This window comes from Oenanthe melanoleuca, chromosome Z (assembly GCF_029582105.1).
Source record: "Oenanthe melanoleuca isolate GR-GAL-2019-014 chromosome Z, OMel1.0, whole genome shotgun sequence".
NCBI classification, from domain to species: domain Eukaryota; kingdom Metazoa; phylum Chordata; class Aves; order Passeriformes; family Muscicapidae; genus Oenanthe; species Oenanthe melanoleuca.
Window position 1 is genome coordinate 27,381,998 of NC_079362.1, and position 25,050 is coordinate 27,407,047.

At 41.5% G+C, this 25,050-nt stretch overlaps 1 protein-coding gene across 3 annotated transcripts in view; it reads right to left on the reverse strand.

Moving 5' to 3' along the window:
- Positions 1-25,050, reverse strand: part of PALM2AKAP2 (PALM2 and AKAP2 fusion) — a 265,867-nt gene that overhangs the window by 150,997 nt on the left and 89,820 nt on the right. For all 3 annotated transcript variants that reach the window (XM_056513037.1, XM_056513036.1, XM_056513035.1), the window contains exons 4-5: positions 4,789-4,903; positions 4,163-4,184 (exon numbers count right to left, since the gene is read on the reverse strand). In XM_056513037.1, the coding sequence (XP_056369012.1) occupies positions 4,163-4,184; positions 4,789-4,903 (137 nt within the window). The remainder of the gene's footprint in view (positions 1-4,162; positions 4,185-4,788; positions 4,904-25,050) is intronic.

Genomic DNA, 25,050 nt, shown 5'->3' on the forward strand with positions numbered 1-25,050 from the left:
CTTACACTGGTAGCCTAACTACCAATGACACCTTGGATATAGTAAGCCAACATTATGGAGGTCCTGCTTAGAAAACTGAAGATCAGTAGTAGAGTGAAGACCTTACATATTAGAGGAGAAATCGTTAATATGCCAAGAGCCTAGCTGTGAGATATTTCATTGGAAGCATCCATGAAAGTCAAAGGAGCTTATGAGTGCTGGGAGTTACTTGAAAGTGCCTTCTGAGAGCACAAGAATGGTCTATTCTTTACAAAGGGAAAGGAAGAAATCTAAACAAAAGACTTCCCTGGCTTAAAAGCAGAAAATGCAACCTACTGGTTATGGAAAGGTAGACAACCACTACAAGCACCTTGCTAGAGGAATGCAGATTTGCAGTCAGCAAAGCTAAATATCAACTAGGACTAAAGTTGGCAAAAAATACCAAGAAGAAAAGGTTCTTCAGTATTTGTGAGCAGTAAGCAGAAGGAAAGACACAAGACCACTGCTTAAGGAGTGCAGGGAAGCTAGTCACTAACAACAGTGGCAAGGCAGATTTCTCAATACCATTTTTTGTCCATAAATACATAAATCCACAACCTAAAGGGCTAAGAAAATTTTGTAAGGAGACTGTCTATAATATTTGAAAGGCACAGAGATCAGGGGATATCCCTGATGACTAGAAAAGACAAAAACATCATACCACAGGAGACCAAAAGAGGACTCAGGAAGCTGAAAGCACAATGGTCTTACTTTTTTCCCATGGCAAGTGACAGAATGAGTCCTCCTGGAAACCACTACAAACCAAATGAAGTAGATGATTGGGAAAAGCCATAATGAACTTACCAAGGATAAACCATGACAGACTAAACTAATCACTTTCCACAACATAATATGTTCTATTGACACAGGGAGAGCAGTGGACTTCACTTAGACTTCAGCAAAGCTTTTAACACAGTTTCCCACACTATTCTCCTGGATGAGACTGATTGAGTGCAGGAAATTGGCTCACATGTCACACTCCAAGGGTGTGATAAACGTTTTTACTCAGGTAGCCAGGGGTGCTGTAATTGTGGCAGCTTTAGATGGAAACTGAATTTAAAAGTTATCAAAAGCCTACAGCTGAAAGCCAATCTCTGATGAATTTTTACAGGACATGTGGAAAGAACTCTTCAAAGAGCTGTACTTGACTCCTCTGAGGGCATGTTGGTCTGTTTTGCTCTTGGGCTGCACAGCTGGTCGAAATCAGAGGAGAGAAAACCAGAAGAGTCTCTAAACAATGTTCTGTGTACTAAACAATTCAAGTAAGGTTTCCTAGACCACTTCTTGGCCAAATGAATACTAATACATACAAAATTCAAACAGAGGTTTGTGCAAACTCTTCAGTTACTGTAGTTGTGGCTTCTGTATGTTGGCTGAAGTAGAAGCATATAGTTTGCATCCAAACAGCCAAATATTGCAGAGGATGCATTTACCTCTGAGGCAAATTCAGCAGACAGGGGAGTTACATCAGATCTTCATGTGCCTTTTATTTTATATGTGCACTGAGACAGGAACACACACACATGGAGCAAGAGCTCTCTCCTCTCCGTTTGTTCATGATGTGCATGCAGCATAGCACTGCAGCATGCCTGGTTTTGACTGCAGACCTGAGCACCAACAAATGATGTAATGCCTAGCATCATCTCAGACCTTGTTTAATGGTGAGCTTGTCAGCTGCAGTCGCAACTGAAGGTGACAAGGCCACGACTCCCAGCCTCAGCATTTCTGCTCTACTTTCTCTTACACAGTGATTTATGAAGGCAGTGTGTTTGTGCCCTGGAAAATGTGGAATTTGTGTTAATTATGCCTGGATGATTTCAAGCTCAGAAATTCTCACTGCCAAACACAGCTTTTTTTATATGAAAACTGTGAAGGACACACACCATCGCTTGATCACTCACTGGTGCTCACCACTACTTTTCCCCTTCCCTTATAGCCTTTGCTTGGACTTCTCTGGGCTCTGAACATCTAGCTGTGCTTCCTGCACACTCAAAATCTCTGTCACCACCATACAGACAGCGCAAAATTATACACAGGAACACAATAAATACATTTTTGTACTGTCACTGCATTTACCATAAGGGGACACAGAACAAAAAACCATGAGATGTATGGATTTGGGAGTCTTTCATGATGTGGCAGCAACTGAAGAAATTGCCCAAACAGGTCATTGTTGATTTGTGTCTGTTTTACATAGCCTCCCTGAGTTATCCAGGGCTCCTGCCTTTTTTCTCTGCAGCATGTGTTATCAGACAGATGGTGGATCTGCAGCAACAAAGCAAGTTCTATGTGGTTTTGAAGGAGGGGAAAAAATCTAAAGCACCAAAGTGCTCACAGCTGTGTACATGTTTTCTTCCTGCTCTGTGAGCTTCCCTCTCAGACCACTGCCAGAGAGAGAAAGAGGACGGGCTCAGCTTGTACCTTGAGAAGATGCAGTGCTGCATTGTGCCCGCTGTGGGAGAGCTAAAAGGACAGCCTGCAGCCTCAGTCACCTGTAGAGGACCAGAAGACAGGAATTCCTAGGGGATGACCCAGCCCACCTCAGCCCACAAGGACCAGCTGCCAAGAGGAAGAGGCGAGATATATAAAGCTAATGGCAGAGAGGAGAAGAGGGACCAGTTCACTGGGGTGTAACCCCCTGCTCTATTTGCTTGCATGAGTTACTCTCTTCCCCCTGACGTATTTTTGCAGTTCTTTGTTGCCTTTCAGAAATTACAAGATGTCCTTGATGCTGGCTCAGTCTGTCAGGAAGGGATCCACTGAAATCAGGCAAAATTTGGAGAGCATGAGGGCTCCTTTTGAACCTAATGAAATACTATATTGCTACATACCTTCAGGGAAACTACTACTTCATAATTGTTAGGTGGGGTTTCCTTTGGTTCCTTTACTATTACAAGGCACATGAAGAACAGACTGCACCTTGCAGGAGTCATAGAAGCTCCTGAGCACTTTGGTTGCTAATCCCTGCAGGCACTGTTCCTTTTTCAGAAACTTACTAATGATCACGGTGTAACTCTGCATAGGTACAAAATATTTGCAATTACCACTTTGTGGTAGCCAAATTCAAATCCTTCAGAGGGAAGGAAGACTATATTCTTACCATGAAACATACTATCTGGGATTTTTCTTTTTTTTTGACAATAGCATTTAACAAAAAACTTGGATTATATTGCTAGGGGGAGCAGAAATCTCTGAACTAGGTCTTTGACTTTAAAAAAAGCCCTCCTTAGTAAGTAATATTAATCACTTGGAAAAGACAGCTCCAAATAAACTCAAATACAGCATAGTAACTTCCACTGTATCCCAGTGGTTTAATGCTGGGATCATCCTACATATTCCTCATCTACATTCACGATACAATTGACAGCAGCTGGAGGAATCTTAGCCTCATTATTTTGTCAGTTCAAAGATGGTACTGAAAATGAGTATCTGGTGCACATATTTATCTGCAGATGCCTTAGCATGACATCCTTCCATGGTCCTAAGGTTCCTGGGGTGGCACTACAAGGGTCTCTCCAGCTTCCTGGGAACCATTCATATTACTTGGTCACTCAGACACCTAAATCTATAGCTCACACGTTGTACAGATCCCACTTGTTTGACACTGAGTTAATAAGCTAGGGATTACTGCATCCTCATCCAACCAAGTGAGGTTTTCCTTCTGCAAGAAACATCATGTGGAGAATATTGTTCATCAGTAAAATAATCTGTTTTTAATAGTTGTTCGTCTGCATTAGGAATAGTCCTCACAGAATGTAGCTGTTTATGGACAGAGCATGGGCACATACAACGGAGAAGATTGACCACAGAGAGATGTGAAAGAGCCTGCAGTGCAGTTATCACGTGGTGAAAGGGGTTGATAACACGGAAATTGTATGATGTCTGCTTTAAGTTATTCATGCTGTTCTTTCCCTTTGTGTGAGCATAAGAAGAGGTGGAACTCTGCCAAAGCAATACTGTTTTACCACAACAGTGACGCTTGTGCTTGCATTGTAGAAATACCAAAGAAGAAGGTAATGGCTCTAGCAATAAATCAGAAACACACAATGAAGGAAAGAAAAACTCACTGTTTAAACCTTTGTAACAAAGCTATAGAAACAACTCTTGTTAACTCAAAGATATAGAATAATAAAAAGGAACTTACCACCATCCTGGTGGGAGAAACTCTGTAAAGGGAAAAAAATAGGATGTTTGGTTAAACCTTTCATATTTTAGATTTAATCTGCTTTACATCTTGATTTGTAGGCTAGGCTGGCTTTTATGGTTCTTTGGAATTTTTAAATGGGTAACTGTGATTGTTGCTCCCTGGATTTAAGGGCCATCATAGACTGGAGGAGGGGGACATGGTGAAACTAGATGAAGAGCTCTGCTTTTTGTTGCAGGCTGTAATGTTTTATAGTGGCATTTGAGGCAAATGCTATTATTTCTGGATGCTACAAGAGCAGAGAAGTTTGAAATACTCTCAGGATCCTGCTGACATCTTTAAGGGGAGCTGAAAGCTCACGTGGTTTCCCTACAGACAGGGAAAAAAAAGCTGGGATGGAAGAGAAAACCCAAAGAACCCAATCAGAATAGAGCTGATACCACTCTGTCTTTTCTAGACTTGCTCATACTGGTTTAAGCATTGTGCTCTGCAACTGCCCTCAGTCTTTCCTTAAGTGTATAAATTATGACTGCTGCTACCAAATGGTGCTAAGAGTACACTTTAGTTTCAATCTGTGCCCAAATGTCTGTTTTTGTTTTTGTTTTGTTTTGTTTTTTTTAAAATACCTTTTGGAAGTTGTCAAAGGATTTCTCAGTCTCCTTTAGTTTCTCCAAAATTATTTGTTCTTTGGCAGATATTTGTGATTCTTCACTTTCTAATTTCTGTATTTCTTGTTCCAATCTGTGGAAGACATACAGACATGCACATACACAAAAATAAAATGTAAAAATTAGTTCAATGAGACAGACTTTCCTAGCTATTAACTGACATTTCAAATGTCATCAGAAACAACTTTGTCCTTTATTATTCACAACTGATTTCCTAGCACATGAAGGGAGTGCTAATTATTTGTAAAACAGACAGATCTATTTACAGGAAAAATAATGATTATCTTATCCACTTCTGCAAAAGCATATGCAGATGAACTAAAAATATACTTCAGTATCCCTTTACTCCAATTCCTGTAACATCCCTGACTTTTACTTTCATTTTAGAAATCACAGTGCAGGATATAACTATGAATATGCAGTAGTATTTAGAGGAATAAGTGTCTTCTAGTATTTCCATATTCCAGACAATGAAACTGGAAATAGTTGTTAGAAACTGGCAGTCAACTAATTGTGGTAGGAGTTTCTCTTGAACCCATACTTTGCCTACTTCTCTTTGGGACAATTACCTGTGCTTTCTACTGTTACTGCATGACACTGGGGTCCCCAGAGACTTGGGGTAATAAAATACATAGTTTAGAAAATAAACTTACTCTGCCAGGTGGCAAACACTCAGCACTCTCATTTCTCCTGTCAAGACCTAGCAGCTGAGACCTTATGCTTTAAGATGAGTTGATTATGATTTCGGATGCACTTTGACAGGGCTGAGATTCTCCATTACTTTAATTCAAACCTCCTTTTATTGACATGATTTATGCAGATGCAGGAATATTCCCTCTTTTCTCCCACCCTCCTCCCTTTATGTGTGCCACTGCCTTTGTTTTCTTTTGAAAAAAAGAGAAAAAGAAGTATATATAAAATAAGCGAAGATGAAAACATTTGGACAGGTATAATTACATAAAATTTCTTTGTCTACCAAAAGATCTGCAGCTGCTCATAGCTTGATGAACCATATTTCCTTGCATATGACGTATCAGCATCACCCAGTGCTTTCCTTAGCCATGGCTGCTTGCCCCTGCCTTTCTGTCACCACTTTTCAAATGAGGGATCAGGACACTGATCCAGCCTAAAGGACACATTTTTGCTCACTTCCAGCCTTAATCAGCTCAGGACTCTACTAATACTTGTTCAATCACAAGGCAGAGAGCATGGAGAAGGTGAATGTAGGGAGGAGAGAAGGAGGAATTGCTTCTTTGACAGACCGGACAGGCTGAGTTTCTTATGAAATTCTTGTGTTCAACCTAAGATGAAGGGGTCTAATTTTAGGCACCTACCTGAGAAATTACTCTTTATTTTTCTAGCTCTATGATGATGAAAGATTTGTGGCATTTGCTGATAATGCTTTTCATTAGAGGGAGGAAAAAGTATTAGAGGCTCAAGTTGTTGCAGATGGAAAAAGGAAGATTTTGTTCCCCTGAAGTATGTGAATACTTAATAGTCTCAGATTAGTGGTGATTTGTTGAACTACCATTACAGGTAACAACTTCAATCACCAAGTTGAAATGGCTTAATTGCAATAATTTTAAAACAAACAGTTGGAAAGCACTGCTTAAATCCATTTAATTTTTCCTCCAAAATAATATAAAAGACCAAAAAAAAAATTGTAACTAAGTATTTTGTTCTGGTGCAATGGAACAGTTTGATACAGGATAAATATTCCACCTGATGTTGTAATTCAGGGAGAATTTTTTCAAAATATCCTCTGCTATATTGACTTTTTAAATCTTGATATTTTTAAACACTTAGTGAAATGAAAAATTAATTTGTCCCTCAGGTCAGGCATTTGCCTCGGTCTTACTAAATTAAAGAACTTAGAAGTCCACAGCTAGGTTCCTTCTTTTCCTTCTCTATCCATTGGAATGATTTGCAGAGTCACATATGTTTGTACCTTGCTGATAAAGACATTTCAAATATTCTGCTGCCTAGTGAAAATACATTGTGGAACTGGGTAAGTCAGTTTGTTGGCATATTTCATTTCTTCCCCAGTGATTCACTAAGCAGCATTTTCAGGATGCATATTCTATGAACTAGTACATTTTGCTTGCTATAATACACGGAAAGAGACCAAAAAATGGGAGTGTGTAGAAGCCAGCAACAGTAAAATACAGGGAGGAGAAAGAACCCTTTTCTTTCAAATGAATTGGATATTAGTTTGTAGTTTATGACAATGAAAACTCTGAGTATCTGAGGTAACTCATTGGATTAATGATTATAAGCAAGTAAACTCCTTGTAATTTGGGACCATCCTAAGTCACCATCTTTTTGTACACCAGCTCAAATTGGGGGTTTGTTGTTAATTGGTCTTGCAGAGAGAGTTTGCTTTCAGCACATGCACATGTGCACTTGTGCATGTACAGATAGCAACCGATCGATTTATATTTTATTACTTTCTAACTGCTTGCTCTTTTGGTTTTAACCCTCTTGGTTCACTTCCTCAGTTCCTGCTTCCTTTGTGCCAGCCTAACCTCACCATTAAAATGATTTGGGCAGATCAGACATTACATTACTCTATTTTGACAAGACATCTAGTTGTTCTGATTTTCGTTTCTGTTGTTGTTTTGTTTTGTTTTGTTTTTCCTGAATCTCTTCTTGACTTTCTTTTAAAGGTGATACTGACAACAACTTGCTAAAGAAGAAAAAGATAGAGACAGAGCTATTGGGATTTAGAAACATGTACAAAGCTGTTAGAAGCAAAGATCTTCTGTGTGACACTGAAGAATGCATGAAACTCATCCTATCAAGGCAAATTGCCTTTTCCTCACTGGAATCAATACAGGTAGACTAAGAGTCATCCAGACTCTATGCAAAATGCAGGAAAATTGCAGGAAAAATACAGATCATTCATCAGAATGCACCTGTTACACAGCACAGGGGCCATATACCAGACATCAGTATCCACAGGAGGTTGCTTTTTACATTTTTGCTGAATTGATACCATTCTAATTTGTGCTCTCTAGGCCTAATGGTTAAGGCATCTCTCCTGAGGTAAAGAAATAGTCAGGCTTAGAGTTTCTATGTGAATTGTTGAATATATTCTTGAGTAAACCACTTGGGTATCACAGATGTCGCTGGAAAATTTGGATCTAAAGTCTTCACCATTTATTTGGCTGTCTTTTTACACGTGGTCCAGCAGTGCAAAAATTTGAATCGTGCAAACTGAAGGTTGCTTTGTTTTACTTTTTAGTGAGTTTCATGTAATCAAAATTGCTCAATAGTAAGGAGAAGTGCCTGATTTTTTGATAACAACACATAAAAGAGTCATAAAAATTTGGTCTGAATAATAAGTGCATTAGTATCACATCTGTTTTGAGCAACACGTTGTATAATGGCTTAACCAGTAATAAATCCATTCAGAGTGCACATGTACACATACATGTATATACAAAGTCCTTGCATTTCTTCCTGTGCAAAGCTGTTAAATAGCAAATAATGTCCTTTTCTTCTAGCCCAGTATGCCTTAATTGTCATTTGACACCTGGCAAGGAAACACTATAATTCCCTTGCTCCTTAGCCAACTTCTTAGCAGATTTCAGGCTGGCCTTTGAAAGATGGCCACAACAATAAAGCCAGTTACATAAACAGCTACAATATCTGAAGTGTTGTAGGGAAGAAAATTAAGAAAGAAAATGCAGATTCAGGTAATGCAGAAGATAAAAAAAAAAGATTTTTAGTATTTCTGCTTCATTGGCCCAGGCATCTACCTGATGGCTGAGGTTTGCTAAACTGTTTCTAGGGAAAGAAAATTGGGCCAGAGGGTCTGAGGTTGCTGTGGCATGGGCAAGGGTTTTGTTTCAGTGGTTTCATTAGAGTCCTATCTTCCCAAATACCACAGAAACAAATGGGAAGTTTTGTCACTCAGAAAGCCAAACCTGCCTTGCAGCTTGTGTGTCCTGCAGCTTTCTCTAATGGAAATGCCAGAAGCATCCAAGAGTGTAAGAGGATTTTCGGAGGGGCTGTTTGTGACTTTCCTTCTCATGTTAACAGTGCTGCCTGCTATGAGAAGGAAGGAACCACAAACAACTAAATGAATGCTGTCTTTTGGACAGCATTCTGCTGTCATTTGGGGGACCCTGATTCCTTGTTTAGTAAGACTACAGGCTTCTAGGATAATAAAGGCTGGAAACAACTATGGGAGGTCTCTAACCCAACCTCCTGCTCGAAGCAGGGTCAGCTATGATCAAGCCAGGATGATAAAGGTTTCTTCTAGTTGGGTCTTGAAGCTCCTGAATAATGGGGGAAAATATATTTTAATGCTACTTACAGGCCTTCTCTTTTAGACTCTGTAGCTATCAAGCCCTGCAAGATTCAGACCAGAGCCTTGCAGTTCTGCAGAGAAAGGAGATATACCAAACTGATAAAAGCAGCCTGGTCTGTGAGTTTGGTGGGATTTTGACCTAACATGTGTGTGGACAAAGCACCCAGTGCAGCTCTGAGAAGACCAGCGCATGAATTCTGCTGAAGAGAAGGAGACCCCAGCACCTGTCAGGTAGGACAGAATACTGTAATTTAAGTGACAAAAAGAGGAGTTAGGGCAGGGAGATCTAAGAGGCAGAGAGGCAGAAGGCAAGGTTTGGAACTGTGGTATGTGTACATGTGCATTTTCATTTGGCACCCAGCTCCCAGCAAACATTGTGCTTGGATCCAGGACTCTGCTTTGTGCTCCAGTCTGAAGGTGTTGAATGCACTTTCGCAGGGGAAGGATTTCCTCTGTTTCTTCTATTTCCCACATTAAGATGTTGAAACCCACAAATCTGGCCTGTGATTTTCCTCTTTCCTTAAAAACAGAGGCTGGTCTGGCACAAGATGCCTTTCCTCGAACCCAGGAGGGACCCTGAGCAGGTCCTGTGGGGCATTCACAGAGTGAATGCAGATGCTGATGCAAAGTCACATTGGTTTGAAACAGGAATACACAAATCCTAAATAATCAGAACTATGACTGAAGAAAACAGCCTTCTCTATACAGCTAATTATAGCAGACAACACTTGTAGAGATATCTACATTTGGCTTAGCAGTGTTTTGTTTTTCAGGGTAAGAGGGTAACAGCATTATAAACAGGGAGAACAGATGCAGGTTTATGGACATGTTTCTTTAGCCTGTGCTAACTGTGCATTCTGGGTTGTACCTGAGAAATACTCATGCAATTTCTGCAGAGAAAACAGAAATGTAATAAAAATTATATCTGCAGCACACACATTGGCATGTGAGTGGAAAAAAGGACATTCATCAGAACTAATAAGGAAAGTATAAAAGTATTCAGAACTTAAGAGAAAAACAGGAAAGACCTAATCACAGTAAACACTTGAAGGGAAAAGGTGACGGATGCATACGTAGAGTGGGGGATGGTTCAACTTTAACTGATTATTTTGCTATTACTTGACTGATCTCATAAATCAAATTGATATAAAAGCCATGAATAAGACAGTAAATAGTACCAGATCTCTCAGAGCTGAACATCCTGAGGTGTTATAGCTGATATTAAAATGGCAGAGTCACAAGCAAAACACTGTAACAAACCCCTGATATTTACTGAACAGTGAATTAAACATCAAGTTTAAGGATAACTGAGCTTGCCTGAAAGGATGAAATGATTTCTGCACAAACTCTGTGCCTGTCTCAAGGATTTTGCCCTCAGGTAGCTTTTGACCACACAGCAAAACAAGAAACTGAAACTTTACATGTAAGGTTCACCCTCCTGGAAGTACAGTGCCTTCTACAAAAGTGCATTGACAAAAATGCTCCACTCCATGGGCCTCTCATTCCCATTTCTTTTAGGACCAGCAGGGTACCTGTTAGGTCACCCAGGTTCAGAACAACCTTGGAAAATGAACTTGCAAGGGCAAAGGGTGCCCCTGAAAGGCATGTAAGTCTTTTAAACCAGCATAACTGGATCCCAGTTCAGCACCTCAGCCCTTGACAAACTTCCTATTATCTGTATCAACTGCCAAGCACCAGCAAGCTGTCTGTAAACCAACATACCTATGAAATTGAAGCCGAAATCTACATGCCACAGCTGTGAACAGTGCCCTTTGTCTGCTGTAGGGGGAAATCACTGAATAACCTTTGGTTTAATTTCCACATTGGCTTAGTTTTCTGAATAAACAGCAGCAATAGTTGCTGAAGCCAGTGGGACCATTTGTGGATGTCACCCTGTATCAACACACAGCTAGTGCTGATGGCAAAAAACCCACTTGATTTCAGGTCTCTTGCAGGCTGAAATGGGATTTCAGAGTTGAGTAATGCCTCTTAGTTTAGTCCTTTTGCTCATCCTTTTTTGAACATCTCTCTTTCAAAGAGGAAAGCTGGCAGGGCACATCTTATGACTTTGAACAGGCTGTTGTTTACAGAGTGCAGGTGAAATTCAAGAGTACCAAACTTAATTACCATCTTTGAAAAGCCAAAACCTCCATGACTTGAAAAACTAGGAATCCCTCATTGCCAATCAGTGCTTGGATATGAGATTCAGGCATGATGCTGAATGAGTTGCTCTGGTAGTCTGTATCAGTCTTGCTGAACACATGAGAAGGCAACCAAATCCCTCCATCTGGAAAAGGTTGCATCCCAGTACCAGATGAGGAACTTGAGAAAAGAAGTAAAATTCCACAACTCACTTTGCTGTCTGAAGTAAATGTGTATACACACATACATAGAGAGAGGAGTATAATGATATTCTGCATCTGCCTGGTGTAGGATAAGGCTAATCCATGTTAGACAAACCAAGGCAACAAAGTCAATCATTGGCCACAGAACTTCTTGAGCTAAGCATGATGAGGTGGAAAACACAACAACCGTTACTTTGATATTACAATATGGAATTGAAAAAGTTATACAACTGAGTCCTTTTTCTTGCCAAATCAACGTTTTCTGATTTACTTTTGCCTATCAGGTTTGCCTGACACAGCATTAAATCTCCCAAATTTGAGAACCTTCAGCACTCTGGTGTGACTCTTCTCTAACTGAAACCACTTTTTCATGAGCTGCTTTTTCTCTTCTTAAGATGTTACCTCAGCCTAGTATGATTTCCTCATATCACTGTGACACAAAAATTTTTCCCTCATGGCACTTACAGCCCACATTTGTTTCTGGACTTTTACCAGTGTAAACCTTTCTAGGCCCAGTTCTTCCAGTATTCTTCAAATGAGAGATGTCTCCAGCCTGGGTGAGATTGCAACCTTAAAAACTTCCCACTGACTCAGGAGATGGCAAATCACTGACTGGAAATCAGTGAATCACTATGCCTTGGATGCTTGCCCTTAGAGCAGAGGAGTACATGGCTTGACCCTCCTTTGGGAACAGAAGGGAAAAACGTTTAAAAAAAGACCTGTTCTGAATCCAGTCCAGTGTCCAGTGATCAAAGGAGTGAAAGAGCAGACTTATTTTCTCTACTTATTTTCTCTACTTATTTTCTCTGTGTGCTTATAACAGTGTTTGGATCAGAAAGCTCTTGTTTGTGCTCTTGACCAGGTTCTAGACAGAACCTGGCAGATGTGATCAAGTAAACTCTCTGATAGTTTAACCTGCCCTCGTAGCATCTGGCTCCTGAATCATCCAGCCTCTGGACCACTTGTATTTAAAAGAAATGGCACAAATGTTCTGGTTTCTTGGCCCAGCCAGGTAAGATATAAATGGTTATTTAAGGTCTCCTGCTGAAGCTGGGTATTCTCTCTCCTCTTCACCATTACTCTCACCCTGCCAGATCCAGTCCTCCTGCCTCTGGAACTTCAAGAGCCAGTGTCCAAAATATTAAGGCAAATGAAGTAAGAGGCACAACTGATATAAAATTCTTGGCCTACACAGAACCAGACATGCAGATCTTTGTGTCTGGATAGACAAGTAGTCACATCACAAAACAGACAGGACTTGCACTGCAAGTACAGAGGTGCATCATCTGTGGTTCATTGTTTGGTACTCACTGGGATGGCAGGAGAAGAGCAAGGAAGATAAAATAGCCATTTGAGAGAGGATACATGCTGTACTTGGCTATTGAAAGGTAATGACTCAGGAAAGGGAATCCTGCAGAAACCTGCTTGCTTTCCCATGACTTTAAGTAAAATAGGCAGGATGAGCACCAGAACAGATGTTCTAGAATGTCTGAGGATGCACCAGAGTGCATGGGACATGCATACCATTGTGGCTTTTGGTCATAAAATCCTCTCATGTTGCAGGATGTGGTCCAGGTGAAGGAGGGTTGCAAGCACAATTGTCCCCAGCACAAAGTCCCTGTACACAGCAGCACGTACCCAGAAGACTTGAAAAGCAGCACAGGTGTGGCCATCCCTGTGAAACCAGCTTGTTGCCTTGTGCAGCTATGCACATGAAATTCGTTTAGGTTTAGCAACAGATGCCAGCAGTTCAGCTGTACAGTGGATTGTGTTATTTATATCTTGGGAGACATCCAAGAAATGGAGGGAGAGCAATTGGGGGATGATGGCTGAGTGCTCATTCTTCCATTGTGCAGCAGTTACCCAAGGTTAGCGCAGATGTACGACCAAAATGAATGCATGACCTTATACAGTACCCACACTGCAAGCTGCCAAGGAAGGAGGATGTTTTTCTGCAATTGCTGTACATACTGATACTAGAGATGCACACTGAGCTACCTAGAAGCATTTACTGGAAAGGCAGGAGGCCTGGAAAATATCCATCACCTTTTTAAGCGAAGGGAAATGAAGCAAAAAAATAAGCCTAAAAGTGTTTTCTCTGAAGAGATGTCAGCCTGCCATGTACAAACTGGGAATATGCCTTTTGTCTCTGATTTACAGGGCTGAATGAGAAATGAGCTGCTAAGGCTCATGGGGTGCTCAGGACAAAACACAAGCAAGGCAAAGATGCCCTGCAGAAAAAGAGCTGGGGGTGCAGGTCAACAGCCAGCTGAAGATGAGCCAATAGTGTGCCCAGATAGCAGAAATTGCTAATGGCATCCTGGCCTGTATCAAGAGCAGCATGGCCAGCAGCCCCAGGGCAGTGACTGTCCCCTGGTCCTTTGCGCTGGTGAGGCCACACCTCCAGTCCTGTGCTGAGTTTTGAGCTGCTCCCTCCAAGAAAAGCTTCCAGTTGCTGAAGTGTGTCCAGAGAAGGGCAACAAAGTTGGGGAAGAGTCTAGAAGGAGGCTCAGGGAGATCTCACTGCTCTGTATAAATACCTGAAAGGATGTTACAGGGGAGATCAGTCTCTCATCCCCGGTAACAAGTGACAAGGTGAGAGGAAATGTCATATTATGCCGGAGGGTATTTAGATTGGATGTTAGGGAAAAAATTCTTCACTCAAAGGGCTGCCAAGCATTGGAACAGGCTGATCACAGAAGTGGAGTGAGCACTGTCCCTGGAAGAGTGGAAAAGACATGTAGATGTAGTGCTTGGGGCATTCTTCTGCCTAGAGCAGAAATGCCATAAAACTCTGCAAGCTCAGAGTGCAGGCAGTGCTGCATTGAAAAACAAAACACATGGGAGACTGGTTTTAAAGGTAACATTGTTAGCTAGGGCTGGAGAGGGTATGATGTCTGCTGTCTGGATCTCATGTCTGCAGCTTTTTCCTCAACTATTTTGTTTGCAATAGAGGGTCATGCACAGCAATTCTGGCAGAGAGCTGTCCTTCTCAGCCACCCGAGAGCTGCTGCAGTGAAGGGCAGGGACAAAGGTGACAGTACAAAAATTGTGCCTGGCAGAGCAGCCCTAGAGTGAAAGACAAACTTTTTCCTGATACAGGCTCTTTCCCTTTCTGCCTCTCCTTTCCTTTCTCCCTCTTCCCCTCCTTTTTTTCCTTAAATTCTTGCAGAGGTTATTTCCAGTCAGACTTCTGCTGAGTCTTTTTTTTCTGCTTAGACAGAGCACTGGCTCCATCCAAAGTCAGTGGCAGCATGTTATCTATTGCTGGGAACCAGCAGAATTCCCAGCAGAATTCCCATTTGGGCTATTTGGAATCCCTCCCTGCCCCCACCATGTTTAACATTTAGCACAGAAGCACATGTAAGTGGGTCTTTCATATGGCAATGAAAAAATGTTGCAGTTATCAACTAGAAAAGCAGTTTTGACAAAAACAGCAATCATGGGCCATAGCTATCTATTCTTATCCTTGCTGTAGCCTCCAGCAAGTAATCTTGCCTTCATTCCCCCATCTTGATTCAATACATTTTGTCAATCCTATAGAGCCCAATTGTACATTAATCCATGATTATCCCTAGTAGATGTCTTAGCTGGTATTATTAATTAGAGTCGTATGTATATGTGAGTACATGTACATGTGAGATTTCCATGATTTTGGTTTGACTGACTCATATTTGCTGCTAAGAACTGCATGGACTTTATAATAGATTTCTGGTGCAAACAAGGTATTATCTATTTTATTATTATCTATTATCTATTATCTATTACCTATCTATTATTTGCTTCCTGTTGTGCTGGCTTAAAAGAGCTGTTTCAAGGAAAATGGTGCTTACAAGCTTACTTGTTGGTGCAAAAAATATTGCCCAGCATCCAGCATTCTGACCTGAAGTACACCATGTGATTGACTGAATTTAGTCTGAGAATTGTACTGAAAATGAAAATGAACCCCGAAAATTCAGGCTGAAAACATGAAAACCAAATCTAAGTTTTATAATATTGGGATTATTCTGCGGTCCTGTGGCTATTAAAGCACAACTACCATAAAAAGTTGCAACTGACAGGAATCCCATCTGCCTCCCTTCTATGTTTTTGTACATACTTTTCCTTGCCTTTTGTGTGGTGCTCTAGTTACAACTGCCTGGACTTGTAAATGCCCTCAGTAGTCCTTGACAAAGGAACTGGATGGCATGTGTAGCTGGCAGTCAGTATGTGTCACACACTGAACTTTATTAGGTCCCTTTAAAAATGCCCCATATTACATGACCCTCAAAAATACACAGATCCATTCCCCTGCAATGCTTGCCAATTGGGACAGAAAAAGAGCAGCAGGGCAGGAAGGGGAACACCCAGTAGGAGCTATGATTTATTTTGTTTGTTTCTTGATGCAAACAGTTTCTTGGATCTGAGCTTTGCAAATTTGTCCTTTGCTGTTGTTCACTTACAGGAACTCACAGTTCATTTTTCCAGGGTGAAGGCTGATGTGGGGCAAGGAATATGCCACATGGGAATGGATAGACTTTACAGTGGGAGCAATGAGAGATGCACCAAGCTGCTGCCACTCTGAGCACAATGACTGCAGCGTCCTGATCCTGCTTCATCCATCTGATCTACTTTAGCGCTTCTATGTTTTGCTTGCTTATTAACTTGTGCTGGGCAGAAAACGTCCCCATGTCCCAGAAAGCCCCTGGAACAAACGTGGCTTCACTGGGGAGAGGCTTTGCCCTGGTGGGGGTAGCTCCAAGGTTATCCAAAGTGCTCCTGCTGATGAAAATCAAGCCAATCAGGAAGCCCCCAGAAACCTGGGCTGTGTTCAGTTTGTTGTTTCCACCCTAAGACATTTCCTGCTATTGTTCTTGTCATTTTCTTTGAGTGTTCACTGGGCTGGTGGGTGGTGCTGCTACTACCGGCAGGGGCACATGGAGAGCTCTGTGCCATTCCTTTCACAGACTCCCAGCACTAATTTCTGGCATACAAGTCCAGGAAAGGTGGACCTGTGGTGGTAACTGCATCTCAGTGTGCAAGGCACTGTTCCTTTTCCCATTGGCTGTTCTCAGCTGGACAAGAATGAAATTGTACCATAAAATGATGAATGAATTCCAGCTCAAGACGTCGCTTACCCTGGAGAAGGTGAGTGAGTGGGTGGAAGCAGAAGGTCCACAGCATCTTGGGATCTATATAGAGAGCTATGGAAATACTGACATTAATGGCTCTAGTTTTATCCCTGCCACCCAGAGCTTGGCTTTCACTTTCCAAGGGTACAGGATTTCACCTACAATTATCTAACCCCACCATGCCACTAGAGGACCAGAGGAGCTATGGCTATCCAGGCCCTCCAGACACAATACCTGTATCTCATTTTTTAACTCTCTCAATTTCATGATTTTTAAAATAAATTTCATCAGAGACCTCTCACAAATGTCTACCTGCAGGGTAAAGTACAAAAGACCTGGATGCTGCACTCCTTTGGGTGCTGTTTCAGCTTTAACTGGAAATCATGGATTACCAGACCCACTCCCCGCCAACTGCTCAGGGAATCATGAGCACATCTTTGGATTTCAGTGTAAGGCAACTTTCTGTGCTGTGGAGAAATTGGAAGACTGAGTTTGTCCTTGGACAGCATCTATAATTCTGCAGAGAGATCCCTGGAAGTATGATGTTATTGCTGAACTGTAGTGGTGAATAGAGCCAACTACAGAGCTGTGTGAATGAAGAAATGAGTGGGAAAAATTGCTTTGATATTACTTGAGGCTCCCTTTTCCAGCCCTTTGCTCCACATTAACTAACATCAGCCAGACCTGAGTCATTGCTATCTGAACCTTCACAGTGCTATAGCTCAATGAAAAAATGAAAAAGGAGAGCATATTTAATAATGTGACAATGCCTTTCAAGTCCCCCTTACTGGCTCATGAATACTTGGAATGAAGTACAGTTTTAACAATGGAATGCTGAAAAGTTTGCCTTGACTTCATGCTGCGTGTTTGTGGTAGGAGTCAGCTGATGACTTCCTGCCTGTGTGGGTCTCAGAGGGGTGAAATTCTTGACCCTGGACTTCCCAAGAGCTGCAGAGCTTCAGAATCAGGATAACGCAGACATTTGTGCTGATTTGGTTCAGTGGTGTAAAAAGCAGCCAGTAGAGTATCTGTAGAATGGGATGTGTTTTAAAAGGGTTATAAATCTTCCTTCTTAAGAGAACTTCTAAAACCGTGCCAGGGGTCTGTGTTTTGATGGGTTGACCTCAAGCTGATCATAGCAGAGAAGTGGCACAGGACTGCTTTTTCAGGGTAAATATCAAAGAGGAGAACCTCAAAGAACCTAGAAGTGTGGTCACCCCCTACTTTCCAATAAATTCCATTGCAGTTGATTCATTATCCTTCCTGCAGCAAGGAGCCTGATGGGCTCCTGGCTGTGACCCCAGGACTAGCTGGTCATGAGAAGCTAGTTCAGCTCTTGTGGTTTCAGTGCAACCCAGGGCTATGACAAACCTCCCTCACACAGGTCTCCTTGACTGTGCAAACCATTTCTGTGCCTGGAATGATGGTATTGAGGAATGGGCTAGCGAGGACAGATGATCCATGGAAATTTTGGCTATGTAACTTGAGAAAAGGGGCTAAAGTTTTGCAGAGATTTCCTAAATTCAAAGTGATTTTGTCTGATTTTGAGTCTCACTCATGGGAGTAATGCTCAGGGATCCTGGACAGGAGAAAACCTCTGCTGAATTTTGGCAAAACCACAAACATTCTTGGTCTTACTTGTACAATTGACCCCCATGTCTCTTTCCTGTGCCTACTATGTTTTTTTAATGTTTATATTTAAACAAGGCACTCAAATAAAGTAAGTTCTTGTAAGAATGAGTAATAATAAATGTAAGACCATTGCAGAAATCTGCTTGGATTTACAACACTGACAGATCATTTTAATTTGCTTTGTCTAAAACATTAAATCAAGGGCAAAGACTTCACAGATGTCCATAGTATTGGGGAGGTTGGGGCTCATTTCCCACTTTGCTTCATGCAGGCAAGTGTGCACATGCTCAGGATACAGGAAATTAAGAAATTACTGGCCAGTTGCAGGTTTCAAAAGATGTCTGTAGATACCATCTGAGATGTACAAAACCAGCTTGAAAGTGGTAAAGGTGCTCCTGAAAATGGGATGCAGGTACTTCTGAAAGCTTGTCTCCTGTGATATCCATGCAAATTGGTGTATAGTTATGCTTTTCTAGCTTCATTGTTTGAAGGGTCCTCATCTATGAATGTTTATAGTTGAAGTTACCAGGCAGTAGATGAAGGAGCAGTACTCAAAGGCTTGAATTTAAACAAGAGAGATAAACAGGCATCAAACTGTATGTTTGTAGTTCCAGTGCTTTGAATAGATGAACACTTGGATATATTTATATCCAAGTGTACCTCTAACTCAAAATTTAAAGGGTAACCACATTAATGTGAGAGCTCAAAATTACTATCTTAGTAATTTGGAATGGACAGACTGAAAATAAAATCCAACTAAAAGAGCCTTACTTGAAATATGTCATAAAAACTGTTTTTATGCCATACAACATGGGGCATATTGTTGCCAACAATATTCTGGGTGCTGGAATGCCATTGACTGTACTGTGACTACCACCAGACAAGGGCAGTCGGAAGTGCAGCCTGTCAAGATGACTGGACAAAGGGCTGGCTGGTTAGTCACTAAGTGCCAGATGGACACCACCAACTAAATTATTTCTAAATGATTTCTCCCTCATTTTCAATTTGCCTCAGTTGTGGCTGAGCTCCCTGGCTCTGCCTGCAGTTCTCAGGTCTGCTGTTGGCAGCCACCTTGGTATACACCCTGCAGGCAGTGTGCAAGCTCCTGTCAGCACGACAGTCCCTGAAGGAGCTGTGGGTTTTCTGGTCATCCCCTCCTCTGACAAATTTGTGGTGTGGAATATCCATGTCACCATTTAATTCCATTCCTTTCTCTTTTTTTTCCCACCTGCTTCTCATTTTCATGCCACCTCTTGCAATCAGTCATAGAGACATTTTCTGATACTGGTACAAGACTGCTGATATTTTCCACTTCATGCTATTTTAAGGCTGATAAAGATGCCAATTTGTGCCTTTAGGCATTTCTGGCTTCTCATCTCTGATCCAAATCAGAGATGAGTGGTCTTGTGTCTGGTCTCTGCTCATCTTCCCACTGTGTGCCTCCTGTTATGTGCTTGGGACTTAAAGCACAAGATCAAGAAATCCTCTTATAGAAAATCCTCCTGCATTTTCTTGCTTCTTCCTTCTTCACTGACATGTCTTTGGGAAGTACAAAAATCTCAAGGCCAAGAAGTCCTCAAAAAAACTGCTGGGAAACAAGCAAATGATTTGATACTGAGTTCAAACAATTCTGCATGGTTTATTTTGTAGAAGACACAACCCCCAATTTAGAATGTGAAACTGGAGGTGCCTGATTCAGGCTACTTTTGGACAGCTTGACATTTTAACTTAAAGTGGCAGGATAATGTACTCTCCCTCATGTAGATGGCTGTTCTGAAGAGCTCAGAGGTGTTGCAAAGGATGGCTCCAGCCTGGCCCCGTAGCACAAGCACAGCTCTCACCACCATTCTGTCTATGACTGTCTCAGGTGGGTGTCATTGAGACAGAAAGTAGAAACCGTTTTCAAAGGTACCAGGTAGACTGTCTCACCATTATTTTCTTGGTGTTACAGTCTGCTGGGAAAGAAAGCAGATGGGTCCTACTGCTTTTGAACAGGTCCATACAATTGCAAACATCAAAATGTCCAACATTAAGTAGAGAAAAGATGCAGGACAAAGGACAAGAATGGTTTTCGCCAACATCACACCACCAAAAGGAGGGAAGAGACATGTTCAGTTTATCATGTCTGTGCATGTGATGTAGGTAATTTCACCCAAAAAATAAGTCTAGCTGTTGGATCATGTCCAGCCAGCCTCAGCTAAGAGCCAGCAGATGAATATGGTCACTAAACATGCCAGTGAGAGTGGTTGAAGCTGTGCTTTACCCTGCATTTGCAGAGGGCTGCTGGTGGGCTGTAGTCCATTATCACAGCTTATCTAAAGCATGGTAGCACTCTGCTAATCTGACTGTGACTTTGAGCCCTTCTTTTCTTCCTGTTTCCAGCTCCCACCCCTGAAATCAGTACTGTAATAAATACCTGCTTCACAGAAAGGCTCTCAAAAGCTGTGGCCAGGGAGACCAAGAGAATACTGCAGACAAATGCAATTTTTTCTTACATATTGCTAAATATCCAGTGCCTTTTGCACAGTTATTTATCTTTTCTCATTTCCCCTTAGACCTCCCTCATGCTCTTCCCACAACAAGATTCTGTGGAGTCATTCATCACAGCGTAGGAAATGTTATTACACAGAGTTTTTTTTCCCTAATAGGTGTAATACAACAAACCTTCAGACAGACAAGCTAAATATACAACCATGGACCAGGGACCACTGCAGAAAGGCATCAAATTCCAAACATAATGCTTGTGCTCCTGCACCACCTTGTATATTGGTATATTATTATGACAGTCACATGCTAGCTTTCTTTTCTGCTTCCCATTCCTGCTGTATGCTGTGTGGCTTGCTTTGGTAATTGGATATTGCTCCACAAACTGATTGCCAGGGCCCAGGAGACAGAAAAAGGTCTACCACAGCAGCAAAGAATCCAGAAGACAGATCCAAGTCCAGATGGCAAAAGAAAAAAAAGGGGAAATAATTAAAAAGTCCCTACTGCATGCATAAACAGAATGTGCAAGGGGGCACTGCTGGAAGAAAAGCTTCTCTGCAGCATATGAGGCCATCTAGTGAGCTCAGACATTGTAACATCTCAGCTTTTTCCATGGAATTTTGTCCTGCTTGTCCCCAGCAGGACGCTTCACAAGCCAGATGCCAGCCAGGTATGCACACAGATACTTCAACAGTATTTTCCACTGCAAGATAAAAGGAGAAAAACCTCTACAGGAGAGGAGAGAATGACAACAGAAAGGACATGGCAGATATCAGGGAGCTTGCCATGCTGGGTTTTTTGGGAAATCAGAAATCCAGTTACACTGGCAGTGGAAGGGCAATGTGGTGTGCAACTTTTCACTGAATCCTGTCCTCAGCTGACAAGGGGAACTGCTCAGCCAGAGGGCAATGCAGCAACTGGGGTGGTGAGAAAACCTTGTCAGGAGCCGTGAGATATAGGCTGCTCAGTATTATGGGCTGCCTTCCCTGACAAAAGCCTGCTGAGTAGCAAGGAAATGGGAAACTGATGTGCTAAAATAATTTCCAGTTCTGAGAGAACTGATGCCTGTATTTTATATGATATTGGACTGGCAGTCCTGGAAAGGAAACTGCTGCAATGCAAAGCATTAAACCTACCAATTGCTGTCCTGGTGCTTTACCTCTGAGCAGACCAGACTGGTTACCTGGGCATGAACACATGAGCACCTGCACTGCCCATCCATTCCTCTCCATCTCACATGAGGCTGCCAGGTTATGAGAGCAACAACAAATATCTGGGACTTTTGATAGTTTTTTGTGGCTGGTCAGAGAGCCCTTGAACATACCTGAACCTACGTCTCACTCCAAAACCCACACCCCTATCACACCGTCCTGGTACAAACTGTGATTGCTCAACCCGGGGTACAGCGCTGGAGAATGTGAGTACAGGATGGTATTTCAACATTTCAGGTGCCAGCATGTGATTCCTGCCTCTGCAGTGATATTTTCCACTTTTAGCATGGGCACAAGTGTTTATAGAAAGTTTGTCCTGTTGTATTAGAAGTACCTCAGAAAACTGGAAGGAAAAGACTGGAAGATCCTCGCTTAGGAAACATTAATCTCTTTAAATGCTTGGAGTCAGGTGAGCACAGGGTCCACCAGTTTTTCTGTCTGTAGCTGACTGAATACATTCACTTTCTTATCTCTTGAAAATTGTTTGACCTGCTTGGACCTTCCTCAGTGGAGAACTCTCCATGTTCACCAGTCTGTCTTGGAACAGCTGTAAAACTGGAGTTCAATAATTGTAATAATGGCAAACTGTTCACATTCTCCTAAATTGTCACTGAAGCCTTGATCTGTAAATTTTAGGACACCAGATTAGTTTTAAGTATGAAATTACAAGTCCCAGCCTGCACAGCTGGAAAACTTGCTATTCAGTCAATTTGTATGTGTCTACATAATCTACAGACAGAAGAAGCAAAATATAATTAGATATGTAGCAGTGCTGCCCAGTAAATACAGTAGCACCATCTCTAGTAACAGATTCCAAACTTTGTAATAGCTTTGCAAGGACTTTAGGACCTGTCCCAGTCCCTCTGTACATGCTCTCTTTGCCTTCTGCACGTCTGTGTAATTGTATGGCATAGATATGATCTACAGACAGCAGTACCAAGCAGTTTGTTCTGTGGAAGAAAATGCATATGAGCCCACTGTAGTCATCCCATGCAGAGCAAGATGGGCTTGATGTCACAGCTGAAGGCTGGAAAGAGAGATACAGGGTACTCTGAGGAGGAGGATGGGGTGGGATGATGAGATGGGCAAGTTCAGAATGGTCAGATAATGACCTAGAGCTGGACAAAACAGCCCTAGGAGCAGCAAGGAGAGCAGAGAACAAGTATCAAAAGAAGCACAGCTAGCAGGTCAAGGGAGGTGACGCTGCCCCTCTGCACCCAAGCACTGCTCCAGCTCTGTGGGCCACAGCTTCAGAAGGATGTGTACCTCTGGAGCAAGTCCAGTGCAGGACCATGGAAATCATCAGTGGGATGGAACATCAGTCCTGCGAGGAAAAGCTGAGAGAGCTGTGGTTGCTCAGCCTGGAAAAGAGAAGGCTCTTGGTAGACCTCGCCTTCTGGTTCCTAAAGGAGGCTTGCAAGAAAGATGGGGACTGATTCTTTTTTGAAGTCGGGCTCATATCCATAGGAGGAGAACAGACTAAAAGAAGGTAAATTTAATATAAATATAAAGAAGAATTTTATTTTAATGGCATGAATAGGGAGAAACTGGGATAGATTTCCAAGAGAATCTGTGGATGCCTCATCATTTTAAGTGTTCAAACTTAGGCTGGATGGAGCCCTGAGCAACCTGACCTGAGTTGAAGATGTCAGTGCTTATTGCAAGGGAGTTTGGACTGGATGACTTTTAAAAGTCACTTTCCACCCAAACTATTCTTCCATGATTCTACCTAACATACGTAAAATATATATAGCAGATTTGACATAGAATTACAGACCCATGAAGAAAGACCAAGGTATAAAGGGTGTCAGAAAAAAAAAAAATAATTGCTTCAAGTGGACTCCAAGTTGAGGAGAAGTAAACCACAAATGTCTACATCACCTTCCCCTTGGAAAAGGGAAGAAGCCCTTACAATCAGCATAATATTTACCTTGATGAAGAGTTTGAGATGCTGATGGCTTGACATATATTTTAACTGTGTCTGGGATGGATATGGAGAGGTCATGGAAGAGTAAGAACAGAAAAAGTGGCGGGTGCTAGGAGACATAACAGTTGCAACTATTACTCTGCAGACTTTTTATGTAATTCTGATCCTTTTTCTCCTCCTATAATATTTTGACTGATATTACAAACAAGTCAGTAGTTAGATAGGTAAGATTTTGTTTACCTTAACAACAGTTTTGTCTTCTCATAAAAAGTCTATGTATTTTTCATCCCGACAATTAATTGTGTGCAACTTCATCACTCCATATCCATGCATATCCATTGAAGGGGGGAAATGGATGCCTAGCTATTTCCCAGCTCAGTGCTTTCTGCACTGGACTCTTTCCTGTGGTAATTTTTTGTGGTTTTTTTTTTGTGTTTGTGTTTTTTTTTATTTTGGTTGCTTTGTTTTGTTTTTGTTTTTAGTGTTTGGTTTTGGTTTTGCTTTCCTTTTCTTTGGTCAGATGGACTTTGGGTAGCATATTTGGAAAAATCTATTTTCAAGGGCTAATTTATCCACAGCTAAATTAAGGACAGAAATAATTTTCTAGGCCTCTGAATTTTAAAAAAAGTTCCCAAATGCTGTAACAATACAAAGCATGTGAGTTTAATATTACTGAATGTGGCAGTACACATTATTTCAGCCCATAGGAAAAAGACCAGACCACTCTGAAATGCCACTTTTGGATCAACACTGGGTTTCTGGGTCTAGGTCTAAACCAGAGGACTAGGGAATAAATGCAGGCATGGGTATTGTATATAAAATTAAAAGGCTTTTCAAGAGAGAGGCAAAATACAGCTTTTTAGATATAGATCACTCCAAAACATTTTTTTTTAATAGATTATATTCTCTTAAAATATTAATTCCTTGCACTTCCACTTCCAAAGTGACCAAGATTATGAGAAAAACAAGGTATTTCAAAACTGCAAAGTTAAGTGTTAAAGTATAATAGAGTTAGAAAAAAGTCCATATTTTTCTGTCTGTTGAATTCAGCAGATGATTTTGCTGTACTGTTTTTCATATTATGAAAAACAATCGCTTGGCTTGAATTAAAGTCCTCATTTCCTGCTCCTTACAGTGTCCTCAGTCTAGGAAGCATTATACAGATGTGAGACTCTCAGGTATTCCAACTTATACA